Source organism: Perognathus longimembris, chromosome 9 (assembly GCF_023159225.1).
Source record: "Perognathus longimembris pacificus isolate PPM17 chromosome 9, ASM2315922v1, whole genome shotgun sequence".
NCBI lineage: Eukaryota > Metazoa > Chordata > Mammalia > Rodentia > Heteromyidae > Perognathus > Perognathus longimembris.
Window position 1 is genome coordinate 59,228,427 of NC_063169.1, and position 14,406 is coordinate 59,242,832.

General features: G+C 36.1%; 1 protein-coding gene across 11 annotated transcripts in view; it reads left to right on the top strand.

Annotated features, from left to right (window-relative positions):
• Positions 1-14,406, top strand: part of Utrn (utrophin) — a 431,942-nt gene that overhangs the window by 340,096 nt on the left and 77,440 nt on the right. For 10 of the 11 annotated variants that reach the window (XM_048354234.1, XM_048354228.1, XM_048354231.1 and 7 more), the window contains 3 exons: positions 1,974-2,120; positions 5,205-5,283; positions 8,812-8,872. In XM_048354234.1, coding sequence (XP_048210191.1) covers positions 1,974-2,120; positions 5,205-5,283; positions 8,812-8,872 — 287 coding nt within the window. The remainder of the gene's footprint in view (positions 1-1,973; positions 2,121-5,204; positions 5,284-8,811; positions 8,873-14,406) is intronic. The other variant, XM_048354237.1, reaches the window with a different exon arrangement.

Sequence of the window (14,406 nt, forward strand, 5' to 3'; positions counted from 1 at the left end):
CTGTAATAAATTAGTGAGTAGACAGAGAAATAATAGGAGCTGGTATAGAGGCTTACCGTGTACCAAGAACCGTTTTTAGCCAGTTGACATGGATAGCTCTTTTTCTATTCTCACACCAACCCAACAAGATAGATATTATTACTGTGCCTGTATTACAGAATTTAAAAGAAAAACGGAATATAATTGCTCAAGCCCACACAGCTAGATATAAGTGGTAAAGTATTTGTGATTTTTATTCTGTTTTTTTGTAGAGAATTCTTTCATACGAATGAAATGAAACACATCTTTGACCAACTCTGAATTAAAACTGTAAATGTTAAATACATTTAAATTTATTATTCTTATTACTAAGACTGTTTGTATTTGCTATGTTTCAGTGTAGGTGTCCATAGCTTCCCAGCTGCCTGTGAATTAAGTAGCCCCTTCTTCTTACCATTCTAATGTATTAAAAAAAATTTTGAGTGGAATTGAATTTAAGACAAGAGTCTGGAAACCTAGCTGGTAGTATAGCTTCTTTGGAATTTGTACAGTTGTTCTATCTTAATGGATTTTGTTTGTTTGTTTGTTTTGCCAGTTCTGTACCTTGAACTCAGGGCCTGGGCACTGTCCCTGGCCTTCTTTTGTTCAAGGCTAGCACTCTAACACTTGAGCCGCAGCGCCACTTCCAGCTTTTTCTGTTTATGTGGTGCTGAGGAATCAAACCCAGGGCTTCATGCATGCCAGGCAAGCACTCTACCACTAAGCCACATTCCCAGCCCTTAATGGTTTTAAACACTTATGTACACAGTGGTATATAAAATATACTGGACAGAATAGCGTCTTGGTTGAAGCAGGAATTTACCCATTTTCATTTTGGACACATCAGTTTATCATTCAGGAGAATAAGTGTTCAGGAAAAAAGAAATTAAACAATTCTATTGAAAATATTAAAGGCCCCAAAGTTTGGGAGTTGTTAATCTTATTTAATTAAAAGAATTGCAGATCTTTTCATCCAAATCGTTTTGTTCAGATCTCCGCTGAAGTGGAAAGCTAGAAACAAATAACAATTAATATTTTAATTGAAATAAACTGTGAATTAAAACATTATAAGATCCTATTGGGGGAAGGAAAATAAAAATACATATCACATTGAACCAAATAGACTCAAAGTCTGGACTATTTTTACACATGCCTCAAATCAGATTCCAAATCCCATATGCAGATAAAACGCAGTACTGATGATGGCTAAATATTATTAAATGTGTCAAAGTAACTGAAAACAAAATCTTTGGGGGTAATCAAATAATTTCAACTCTTAAAATTATCTTTAATCATTCTTACTTTCAGAACTTACACCTTCTGGCAGTAGACACTTGAGATTTACACCTGCCAACAGTCTGCCTGGCACCTTTGATGCCAGCAGATGTTTCTGTTTTTACAGCAAGGAGGGCCACGTAGGCTCTTATTCTCTTATCAAAACATGATAAATTGGCTCTTTCTTCTACAACCTATAGCCATTCTGAAACCACTTAAAACTTGCTCTCTTCCTAGCCCTTTCGATTTGGAAGCTCTTCAGAAATCAAAAGATAAACTTTCTTGATAAAATCCCACTCCATTGCCATAAAACACCTGACCATAAAAATGAAACACAGAAAAACCAAAGTCCCAAAGACCTTGTTTGTCAACGGTCCTTTTCGTTCATGTTCTTACCTGTGGCTTGTCATAGGGAAAGACTGTATTTTTTTTTCCAGAGGAAATGTTTAACCTTCATTGCTTCTTAAGATTTTAAAATTTCTCTCCTGAAGTTACAACAAGCTAATTGATAAAAGATAAAATAAAATGTATCCTCTTTTAAAATGAAAGTGGTTAGGACCAAAGCTGCTGTCTTTTCTTTTACCGCATTGGGAGCTGTCTCTGTATGTACTGCAGAAAGGTAGACATACTAGCTTCTATTTTATTCTAGTGACTTTTGTTTTCTGGTCTGTTTCTTCCAGGCATTTAGGGAAGAAATTGCACCAATCAACTTCAAAGTTAAAACAGTGAATGATTTGTCTAGCCAGCTGTCTCCCCTTGACCTGCATCCGTCTCTAAAGATGTCTCGCCAGCTGGATGACCTTAATATTCGATGGAAACTTCTACAGGTATCAGCTTGGCTCCTTTATAACACAAGCTTGTCCCTCAAGAGCTCTGTATACCCTGCCCCATTGTTCCACCAGATATATTCATTTCTCTGCTTAACTGATTGTATTTGGCAAGGACCTTTGCAGGCAATGAAATACGGGCCTTATTTATTTATGCATATCAACTCCAATGTAATTTTGTATGGAAATTTCACAAAATAAAGTAAGTCACAGTAGCAGGTCACTGAAACATTTTCCCATAGTGGCTCATAAAGGGGTGATTTTTCTTCATTATATATTTTTCCTTGAGGAAGCATAAGAAAATTTCCATCTTGCTTTCTTCTGATTGGTTGCTATATATATATATATATATATATATATATATATATATATATATATATGTTTGTCTTGCTTTTTTTCAGCTAGCACAATTATACTGTGGCTCTTGGATCTGAACTATTCTAATTCAGTTGTTCTAATAGCGCTAGAGCTTACTCAGTCATTCTAGATTTAATGGAGCCACCCTACGGGCAGTTCTCTTGAGATTCTTATGTATGACTATTTGAAAGCCACTGTCAATGCCAATTGAGAGTTTATGGCTGAGAGCAGGATGTGTGACTTATATCCCAGCACTCAGGAGACTAAGGCAGATTGATCACAAGTTTGAAGTCAGCATAGTGTGTATAGTGAGCCCCTATCTCAAAAACACAAACCCCTATCAACAACAAAAAAGGTTCATGGTGCAGTGGAGCTGTGTCATATTCAGTGGCTAGGTCCAAGGATAGTAATCATATTTTTCCTCTGAGAATGAGTTAGGTACTTTTAGTAGAAGATTGACTGAAAAAAAATCAATATTTTTTGGTAATTTCTCTCTGTAGTATAGGCCTAAAGTATAATATTTAATAAGATAAATATGCAAGAACATAAGCTGTTTTATCTGAAAAGTATAATATGATAAATTTCTTATATTAGTTGAAACATCCCAATCCTCAGTGGTTCTTACTTCTGTAGTAGATTGAAGAGGTAACAAATGAGTGTATGATATGGCATTTGGCAGTCCTCCTTATTCTGGAAAAGAGTGTTTGTGATCTGGGCTTACTAAAACAAAAGCTCTTAAATGTATATGTGCTCATAGAAATATTTGACATTTATTTATTGATTTTACATTGCACCATTTCTCTTAATTTGTTGTCTTTCACTTATCTTCATGTGAGGATTCCTGTGGTCCATCCTAAGTCAGAAAATCTGTGCTTGTGGGCAACTTTGTTAAATTTCAGGAATAGCCACAATAGCCAAAATATGGAAACAACCCAGATGCCCCTCCACAGATGAATGGATCCAAAAAATATGGTACCTATACACAATGGAATACTACATAGCGATTAGGAATGGTGAAATGTTGTTATTCACAGGGAAATGGTCAGAACTTGAACAAATAATGTTGAGTGAGACAAGCCTAGAACACAGAAAACAAAGGGGCATGATCTCCCTGATATATGACTGTTAAGAAAGGGAGATGGAGAGACAGTAGAGACCAGGTCTGTGAAACCAAAAACTGCTTGTCAAATAGTATTTCCCACAGGATTGGGGGAGCGACCCAACAGTATGTAACTAAAACCAAACAACTACTCAACATATAAAGGTCAAAAATTGACCTCTCAGTGGAATACAATAGCTCAAAAGCTATGTATGTACGTTCATATAAGACTACTGTCGACATATTGTCTAATATCGACATTACATTTAAAGCCCTAGGCAAATTTTCTTGGGCCTTGCCACATGGCTACTGTATATGTTCTTGATACATTGTATATTGTATATATGTCTACCTGACCTAGAGAAGGGAAAGAAAAACAGGGCGTAAGATATCACAAGAAATGTACGCACTGCCCTACTATGTAACTGTACCCTTTTGGCACAACACCTTGTCAAAAAAATTTGTGTTCAATTAATAAATAAATTAAATTTAAAAAAATTTTTAGAAATAGCATCTTCTTTCCTCTTAAAGCATGGCATTTGAAATTTTCTTTGTCTTAAAGAATAAAGTACATTCCAATGAAATTTTAGCAGAGGAGAAGCCACAGATGCCCAGTGAGACAGAAAATGTACAAGCTTCATTTAAACGAATCCATCTGACAATAAGATTGATAATGTAGATGAGACAGCTGACTAACACTGCATAGACAATGAGCATGGAAAAGGCGATGGAAATGTCAGTGGCTGTGTGCAGTTGTTACTGATTTTCGTTTATCTCAGTGCAACAACTCTTTGCATTTTTATAATGTGAAGAACTTACTGTAGTTTGTATACATACACAGATAGGGCATGGTAATCTACTGGTATATACAGGCAGATATTATCTCCCAACCCCATTGTACAGCTCTAGTTTCTCCCTGTAGAAATGATAAAGATACAAACTTGGAAGAAAATGAGATCTTTTTACTATCTGTTTCTGTACTTTCACTTGGTTATTTATCTGTCTACCTACCATTTATCTATGCATCATCTTGTTTGTCTTCCTGTCTTATTTATCTTTATCATCATCTGCCTGTCCATGTATCTTTTGTAAAATTTTCTCCTTAGAGTATTCTGGGCTTCTTTCATTTGCTCTGGTAGCACATTTTACCATCTCCTTTACCAGAGGGATGAGTAGCTGCTGATACCATGAGCATAGGCTGAGTTAAACTGCCACAGAAAGCTCACACTCTTTACAGGAAGGGTAGTATAAACATTAGGGTGTAAATTCTACCACTAGATGACCAGCTCAGAATCATAGTGCTGTCACCCACTACTTCTGCGTCCTTGGCTACCTTCTTATGTCTCAATTGCTTTATCGATAAAAGAGCAACAGGAATAATGTTTAGCCAGTATGGCTACAGGGACAATTAAGAGTTTATTTCTTTGAGTTGTTTAGAAGAATATCTGTTTCTACGTACTGTTACTTGGTGCTATAAGTTGATTTTCATTCTGAGACATTGATGCTGGGGGGAGAGAAGTCTATACAAGCAGCAATATCTTGGCCAATGCCTCATTTGTTGTTAGGCTTTGAATCAAGGATATGATTAACATTGTGTGTTGAAATCAAGTCACTGGATGTGTGTGCAGGTTTCCGTGGACGATCGCCTTAAGCAGCTTCAGGAGGCCCACCGAGATTTTGGACCAGCCTCTCAGCATTTTCTCTCCAGTGAGTATAGCAAACTTGATCTCCTTAACTGAGTGAATAACATATCCTTTCACTTTTTCCCAAGAAGTCATTGTCTTCACTTTTCTTTTTTAATATGCTTACCTATAATGAATAGGATGTGTTAACAACAATAATAGAATTGGTGATTATTCGTTAGTTATGGTTTTTCACTTGACAACTTGCTCTGATGCAAATATGGCATCCTACTGGTGTTTTGTTGTATGAAGGCTATGAACATTTTCATAGAAAAGCCATTTTATATTTTAATAGTTTAATTTTTTCAAAGAAAGTGTGTTTTCATTGGAGATGTACTTGCAACTTTTAGCATTAAAAAAAGAATAAAAGACTTTTCCACAAATCTTTCAATGAGAAAATTTGAGTGTACTAATATAATCACCATCATACTTGCTTTTCCTTCTGGACTAACACTGCAGATTGAGTTCTCCACATATGCAGTTTATTTTAAAAAATGCAGTATTCTGCAGTTGGGACTTTTAATTTTGTGTACACTGCATGACCTCTTTAATAATTTAAGGTCCTATTTTATTTATTATTCACTGCTGAGGATACTAAAGAAAGTAGGATTTAGAGTCTCTCAGATTGAGTTTAAATATTCATTCTGCCTTTTACCAGGCCTGTGAATTTCTGAAAGTTAATTTCTTGCACTTAAACATACCTTAATACCTATTTCCTCAGATGGCCTCGCGAACTCAGTGGAAAAATTTGTCAAGTTACACAAAGACCCAGCCTGGATCTTGGCACACATACTTTCAGCAAATATTATTTCTCTTTCTTTCATTTCCTTTGGCAAATACATGTAAGAGAGCAATTTGTTTAATCTAATTCAATTTGAGTAAAGTTTAGAACTTAGGACAAAGTGTGCTTCTCAATTACAACTTCTTTGTATCTGTAATCATAGGGAAAGCATAGTATTTTATCTCACAACGAATTTCTTGATTACATTCCTGTTTTTCTTTTAATCTTTTTGTCACTGTTGATAGACTGCTTTAACTGAATGAAAAAGGAAGCATTTTCCCCCCTCTCATTTTCAATAATTCTAGTCAAAGAATTCTAATCATTCATACTTAACCCCTCTGCCCACTACACCCAAACTTATACCCATCTTCAGTTTTTCAAACTTGAACCCATAGGCAACCAGTCTTTGAATGATGAAGAATTCTTTCTGGAATACTATTTACTAGGCAAAGTGGTTTGTTTTCTGTTTTGTTTTTAATTTATAAGTGCTAGAATTTGAATACAAGACTGAGCTTGCTAGAAAGGGGCTCTGCTGCTTTAGACATGCTCCTAGTTCTTCTTGCTTTAGTTGTCTTTTGGATAGGGTCTAGCATTTTGCCCAAGGCTATTCTTAGACTGTTACTCCTACTTATACCTCCAATGTGAATGGAATTATATATAGACTTGGGCCCACCGAGTTTATATTATAGATTAACATGGGAGCCACAGAAACTGAGCTGGCCTTGAACTGGTGTCTTCCTGATTGCCTTCCAAGTAGCTGGGATTACACCCACGTGCCACCATTGGTGGCCCTGTGGAGTACTTTTTGTGTTCAGACACCATTAGTGTTGAAGTAAATACGATTTTAGTGTTCTCATTACACATTTGAGTCCTCCCATTTCTTATAGTTAATTTTATAGAATGTGAAACTATACAGTAAGGCCAAATTAAGGAACTTTCTAAATAATTGAGACTCTCTTTACAGTTCTAATGTTCAATTATCTATTAATATGGACGAAGCGCTCTGCATTTCCCCTAACAGCCACCCTCACATTATAGACATCAGGTTCTTATTCTTCAAGAAATGGAGTATTGTGAAATTTATGAACATTTGGTAAAACTCAAGAACATGGCCTTTCATATGGTCCAAGGAGGTTGAAGTCATTCAAATCAAAATTATGACTAAAAAGAATGGAGAATTGTAAATGAAATCCCAATTAGTAAATCTTTGCTGCTAGAAATTTTGGCTTTATTTTACTTCTTGGACTTTAGCCATGGTTATAAAAGAAGTCTGTTTAGTTAGGCACGAAATAAGAACTGACCCATTAGCCTAGTGCCAACAATGAAATGAGGTTGTCTCTAACGAGAAATATAATTTACTTTGTTCCTCATGTGGGAAAGGATTGAATTTATAGTCTCAGAGTTGCTAGATAATCTCTTTACCAATTGAATCATGTCCTTATTTTGCTATTTTTGGCGGGTTGGAGGATGCCCATCCTGAATTCAGGGCCTAAATACTATGAGCTTTTTTACTCCAAGCTAATGCTCTACCACTTTGAGCCACAGAGCCATTCCCAGCTTTTTTATGGTAGTTAAATTGGAAATAAGATCCTCATGGATTTTCTTGCTACTTAGGCTGGCTTTGGGCCAGGTCCTCAGAGCTCAGCCTCCTGAGTAGCTAAGATTACAGAAGTGAGCCACCACTTTGGAGTGGAAAAGCCACTGAACTAATATTCTGGAGACCTCTGTTATTCAGTCATAGCTGAGCTCTGTATTTATTTACTGTCAGTTGTTTTCTATAATCTTATTTTAGCTCTGTGTATTTAATTCCTTCTCTGCCAAAGGGAGCTTGAATGTGTGTTATGTTGTCAGCTTTTAAAACAAAAGATATATTTGGCAGTGGTTAACGAAGTTTAGAATGCCACACGTTTGCAAAATATCAAAATAGCACGAAATTTCGAGAAAAAAGAATGATTGGTGACAGCTGACTATGGAAAGGTCTAATATTTGAAAACTTTTACATCTTTTTACTTACTTTACTTAGCAAAATTCCTTGAGAACTCTCAATTCACTTATGGCACTCTTTTAAATAAGCCTTAAATGATTTATTGTGGAATGATACACTTTTTATTAATAAGTACTTGGTATTGTGAAAATTGAGTACTTCAATTAAAAAATATAAAATCTCAACCATGGTAATTTCTTCTGCCAAAGTAAGACTTTGTTCTCTGCATATTCCAAAAGATACTTCTGTCTAGCTGAATGGCATGATTCTGTACTATCTCTTACCTTGTTTCATTTAATTTTTTTTCTGTTTTTATTTCTTGCAATTTATTTAGGTACTTTCTGTGCTCAGTAGCTATTCCTGTGAATATCATATGAAATAATATTATTAGTAATCTGCAAAGTCAGTCTTGAGAAATTTTTTAACCCAGTTTTTAATCTGGATTTTAGGACCTGTAGAGTTCAGTTTCCAGGTGGCACTAGCTTTCATGTTTTGTTGATTATAAACAAAGGACAACAACAACACCGTTCTTTTTAAAATATTTATATCAACAGGTTCAGTTAGCATTTGGCATTAGAAATAGAATCTGGGTTGTTTCTTTCCTTACTTCAAATGAGTTGTTAAAGCCATTCTGGTTGGCCTGGTGTGTTTCGTCATCAAGAGGAGTCCAGTTCCAGTGCCAGTGTGGCCTGGCTGGATTTGCTCTCCAGGGTGCTCAGGTGTTTTGCGTTAAGGTGGAAGGCCTCTGACTTCTCGGCATTTCTAATCATCTGCTCTTGTCTCCTCAGCCTCAGTGCAGCTGCCATGGCAAAGATCCATTTCACATAACAAGGTGCCCTATTACATCAAGTAAGTTGATTTTTAATTCTCCCTTCCGATACCGACAAAATGAAATTCCATTGATAACTTACAAGCCCCTCATAACTTTTAAACGTGGAATTCAGCTGGGCACCAGTGATTCACATCTCTCATTCTAGCTACTCAGCAGGCTAAGATCTATGGATTGAAGTTCGTAGCCAGCCGCGGCAGAAAAGTCCCCATGTGACTCTTATCTCCAGTTAACCACTCAAAAACAGAAAGTGGTGCTGTGGCTCACGTAGTAGGGCACTAGCCTTGAATACAAAGAGGCTCAGGGACAGTGCCCAGTCTCCAAGTTCAAGCCCCACAGCTGCCAAGAAAAAAAAAAGGTAGAATTCAGTTCTCTTACATGGAGGAAAAAAGATGTATGTAGTTGGAATGATAATTGCCATTGTGCCTAAGAAGAAAAAAAAGTATAACTTAGTCAATCTACTGATTTACCACTTAATAAGAATCATTGTTGACCATATTTCATGTATAAGGAGAGATGCCATAATTATGAGAGTGTACACCTATTGTCAGAAGATAGCTTTGTCCCCTTCGTTGGGATAACAGACATTTGACATTAGGCCCAATCAGTGTACTTCCACATAGATGATTATTGGTTGAGGTGGAATCTCATGAACTTTAGTGCCCTGGTGACTTTGACCACGATCCTTTGATCTTTGCCTCCCAAGTCCTATGGTTACAGCCTTGAGCCACCACATCTAACTAGTATTTTCTTATGAATCTTTTCTTATACTCTACAATTTACCTTCAGGTTAAAAAACGATTGCCAAAACATTTACCAAATATAGTAAGCAGTATATCTGGCATATATTAGAATTTTATACTTTGTTTGTGAACAATATCAGTATATTAAGTTGAGATGAATTTGAGAGTGAATATCAAACCAGTTGATTGGTGTCCAATTTGTGAAAGCACAAATGGAAAGGAATCAGAGGCTTTGGAAATTGGCATCTTACTCAAATCTAACACCTTTAAATTTTTTTTACACTTTTACTCCAACAATAATAATCATAGTATTAGAGAAATTTAATTTTCTTGGGTAAATATTGACTTGAACTGAATACAAGTTTAGATATAAATCTGATGTGGGATAATATCTCTCTCCCTAGTGATGCCTACATCTAAATCTTGGAAGCTGTGAATATATTAGCTTGCATAAGAAGGGGAAATCAAATTTGCAAATCACTGAACCTTAAATGATGAAGATTATCCAGAGAGGTCCAGTGTAACTATAGAGGGCAAGAGTGAGAGGCACAAGAAAGAACCAGACTCACAGGGGGATGTAATGATGCTACAGTGCTGTCTTTGAAGATGGAGGGAAAGAATTACAGTACTGAGAAAGCAGACAGCTTTGAGCGGCGTAAAAGGCCAGGAGATGGGATTCTTAGAGCCCCAGTGGGAAGGAACCCTGCCCTGCTAAGCTTGATTTCAGCCTACAGAGACTTTGATGTAGAAGCAGTAGAATATGCACCTGTGGACTGCACAAATTCTAGGAGTACATGCACATTAGCTGGAACTAATTAGTTGACTAAATTGACCTGGAGTCCTATATAAGCTGCTATTTTAAAATGTTACACTAGATGTAGTAAAGCAGATTTTTGTTTTTACTACATGAAAATGTTAAATGTTTCAGTGATGATTTTTCTATTTGATTTGGGACTTTTAAAAGCCTATTTTTAATACCAACTCTAAAAGGTTTTCCATTAATGCTGCATCAGTTACATATGACTGAAAATTAGATCAGTCAGGTGTGTCCAAATAGCTCTAGTTCACAGTGCTTCTCATTGTGGCAGGATCAGATTGGATTGATTTCTTGCTCAATATACAAGTTCTTATGCATCTGATTGGTTGTGTAAAAGTTAATTAATCTAACATTTCATTGACTAGACCTAACCAGCATTTGAGAAAAAATATATGGATAATATAAAAGCTAGTAATTTTACTGATGACATTTACTGCAGAAACATCCCAAAATATACTCTGTATATGTAGTAAAATATAATATTTTCATATATACATATAAAACTATAAATAATAAGAATAAGATAATATTTTCATACAGATATAAAACTTTGCTGGTAATTGTCTTAAGAAACATTTATTAGAAGAGTAATTCTTTTCTGTTTTTAATAAAACTTACTTAACCAAGACTTTTTTTTTTACTATTTGCTATGTTGTCCAACTTTTACAGTATATTTGCTCATTAAAAAAATAACATCAAACTTGACAAGTAGAGATTCAGAAGCCAGTATTTCCCGTGAAGAATAGTTATGAAAACAAAAAGCTAATTCCCAAGCAAGCTAAGCAGCAACTGAATGATAAATGAAAAGGCTTTTAGTATACACTTATTTTGGAATGGTGACACAAATGAGTAAAAGAGAAATGTTAAAATAAATAGAATAAAATTTCATCATTCTACTTGTCATGAATTTGGAATTTCTTGGGGGTAAATTAGAGTGTACTAACATAATCAAGTAGAAATAGTAGATGTTCCCAAATTTTCAGTGTTGAAGTACACATTATATATGTAAAGTATATTTTAAATGTAAGTAGTTATTATATTTATATATACATTTACGTAATGTAGATACCAAGAAAATTTGAAAGAATGAGGACAAATTCTCTTTCCTATTAAAATTTTATAGATTTAGTTTAAATAGACTTTGATGACTTCCTTGTGCATTTCTGTCATTCTAAGGAATTCTTTCTTTTGTTTCTATTGTCTTTAAGTAATTGTACAAAGGAGTTGCAATTTAACAAAGCAGTGTATGAATACGATATATCTTGATCAATGTCATCCTTTCAACATTCTCACCCAGCCCTCCCCTACCAAGCCTTTCCTCATGCTTCTTGATTTTGTAGGATATTCATTGGATTCGTATCTGCATTTTCCCCATCTTCTTTCTTTTCTTAACATCTTGAAGTATACTATGGTAAATCCAGGATCCCTTGTTTCTAAAGAACAGTAGAATATTAGTGCGAATTGTAATGTGGGCTCATTGGTGGGGAGATTCCAACCCCTGATTGGTGGCTCCATTGCTTTTGTGACTAGGTCAACCACCTTGGTGGGAGCATGAAAAGGACAGAACCTCTCATCGCATAGTCAGGAAGCAATAGAGAAGAGAAAGGAGCCTGGGCGTGTACAAGCCCCTGAAGTTCATGTTCCCCATATCCAATTATCTTCCATTGGGATGGCCTTCTTAAAGGGTCCATAGCTTCCCAATAGTATCGGTGTTGGCACATGTTCCAACACACAAGTGTTAGGGGAAAGGGTTAGCAGTCAAACTACAGCAATAATTTAAGTTGGAACTTTCCATTGTGTTGTGTTTACTGGCTGTAAGGAAGACTTTCTGAACATGATTTACTTTCCTTTTTTTAACATTGGCCAATGGTAGCTCATTATGCTCTGAGTTTAAGAAGCTTAGAAATTAGCCTCTGCTATCTTTTTTATATACAAAATCTTCCCACAGGAGCTAGATCCCATCAAAAAAGTTTTGCTCACATGTCTGTTTTGTACAGATTTTGTTCATTTCCCCAGCTGACCAGTGACTCTCTCCAGGCAATTTGGGAGGTGAAAAGAATGATGGATAAAAGTTTTTTGTTGAACTTTTCCTAATATGCCACATTAATCTTGTAATACACACTGCTTTTCATTTTTCTCCAGAAAATGATATACTACTGCAGTAAATACATAGTGGTAATGGTAAATGATGATGATCACTGAAATAAATTACATTTTTAAACACTCACTTCCCAGACACTGTGCAATTTCTTATACATAGCCCAGTGAAGAATAGATATAAGCATTAACTTCATTGACAGTAACTAATAAATGCATTAATAAATAATCATAATGTACACAGAGAGCCAACTTGAGATGACACAGCCAGTAATTGGAAAATCCAAAGTTTGAACGCAGGGACTTAACTTTGCAGGGCTGGAACTCTTCCCAACTATGCAGACCTGAAATTCTTCATCAAAGAAATTTTGGGTAGGATTAACATTGTATTTAGGAAGCAGAAGAAAAGTAGGGAAAATGGGTGCCAGCATCCTTTCTTTCATACTGTAGACTGATTACCATTTGTTATGCATTTACGTTCCTATAACTTTACACAGTAGGTCAAGAATGATGCTCATACTTTCTCTGGTAACCTGTGCCTTTTCTTAGATCTCACACTGCCTTTGTGTAGGCTTATCCATAGGCTATTCTGTGTTTGTGTGATTAAGGGCATGTCATGTGGCAATGGACTAAAGTGTTTTCTATATTTAAGAGAATATCCATCTCCAGTGTCCTACCAGGCAGATGACGTCAGGAGTTTTGAGGTGTGAAAACAGATAGAACAGTACAGTCCTCTTTCATGCTTTCCCCTCCCTATTAGTGGCTGGATTTCTATTCATGAAGAAGGTAGCTCACAGAACCCCTGAATCTTTCCTGAGAGGTGGTTGTCTATGAATCCAGCCTGTTGGTGAGTCGTACTATTTAATAGGACCTAGGAAGGCGAGTTAGGAAGTATGGTTCTCCTTTCTTTCCTACTCTTGTCTTTTCTCAATTCTGAGCACCTTACTTCTCAGCCAGCCTTCCTGTTGGTACAAATGACTGCCTTGTGACAGGGTTTCACCATTACTATCAACAGGTTCATTTCTGGTTTTCCCTCTGGAATGTGAAGTGCAGGTGTTAACTCTTTGTAAGCCCGTAACATAAAGTTCAGTCTCCTAGTTTTCATGCCGACATTTTAGTCATCTCTGATAGACCCTGGATAGTCCTTTGTCTCAAACTGACATTCCTCAAAATTCTACGATGTGAAGCAAAGTAACCCAAAGCTTATCAGCCTCATTGCCTTCCATTTGCTCTTCTTGTTTAAATTCCTCTATTATTGTTAATTCTACACAGTTTTTTTAGAACCTCTCTTTACTTCCCAGGATCACCATTTAACTGACTTTATCCACTTAAGCTGGGGATTTAAAATATGGTTATCAATGAAATCTTAGAGGTGGATGTGTTTTATTTATGGCTGTCATGTAGTTCATACCAACTAGGTATAGGTAGTAAGACAAAAAAAAAGATTAGTGTGTTTTGTTTTGTTTGGTGGTCCTGGAGATAAACCCATGGCAAATGTTAGGTAAATACTCTACCACTAAGTTCCAACCCCAGCTATTTGTTTTATGAGGAAGGTTCTCAGAATATAGCGGGAGCTGGTTTTAAACTTGCTGTATTGGTCAGATTGGCCTTGAACTTGTGATCCTCCAGTAGCTGCCTTCTAAATGCTTGGAATATAGGCATGTGGCACTGCTCCCACCTAATGTTGGTTTCTTTAGAAGGACTTGGGACTCAGAGTAGGGAATATAAATGAAATAGTCCTCCCTTGAGTTAGGGCAGACAGGAAATGCAGCAGTGGAGAATCCAAACACACAGCCTAACAGCAAGATTAATGCCAACAGAGGTACCTATGGGTTCCCCAACAACAATGACAATTCACACAAGGCAATTTATCTTCAAGGATTATTGAAAATTTACT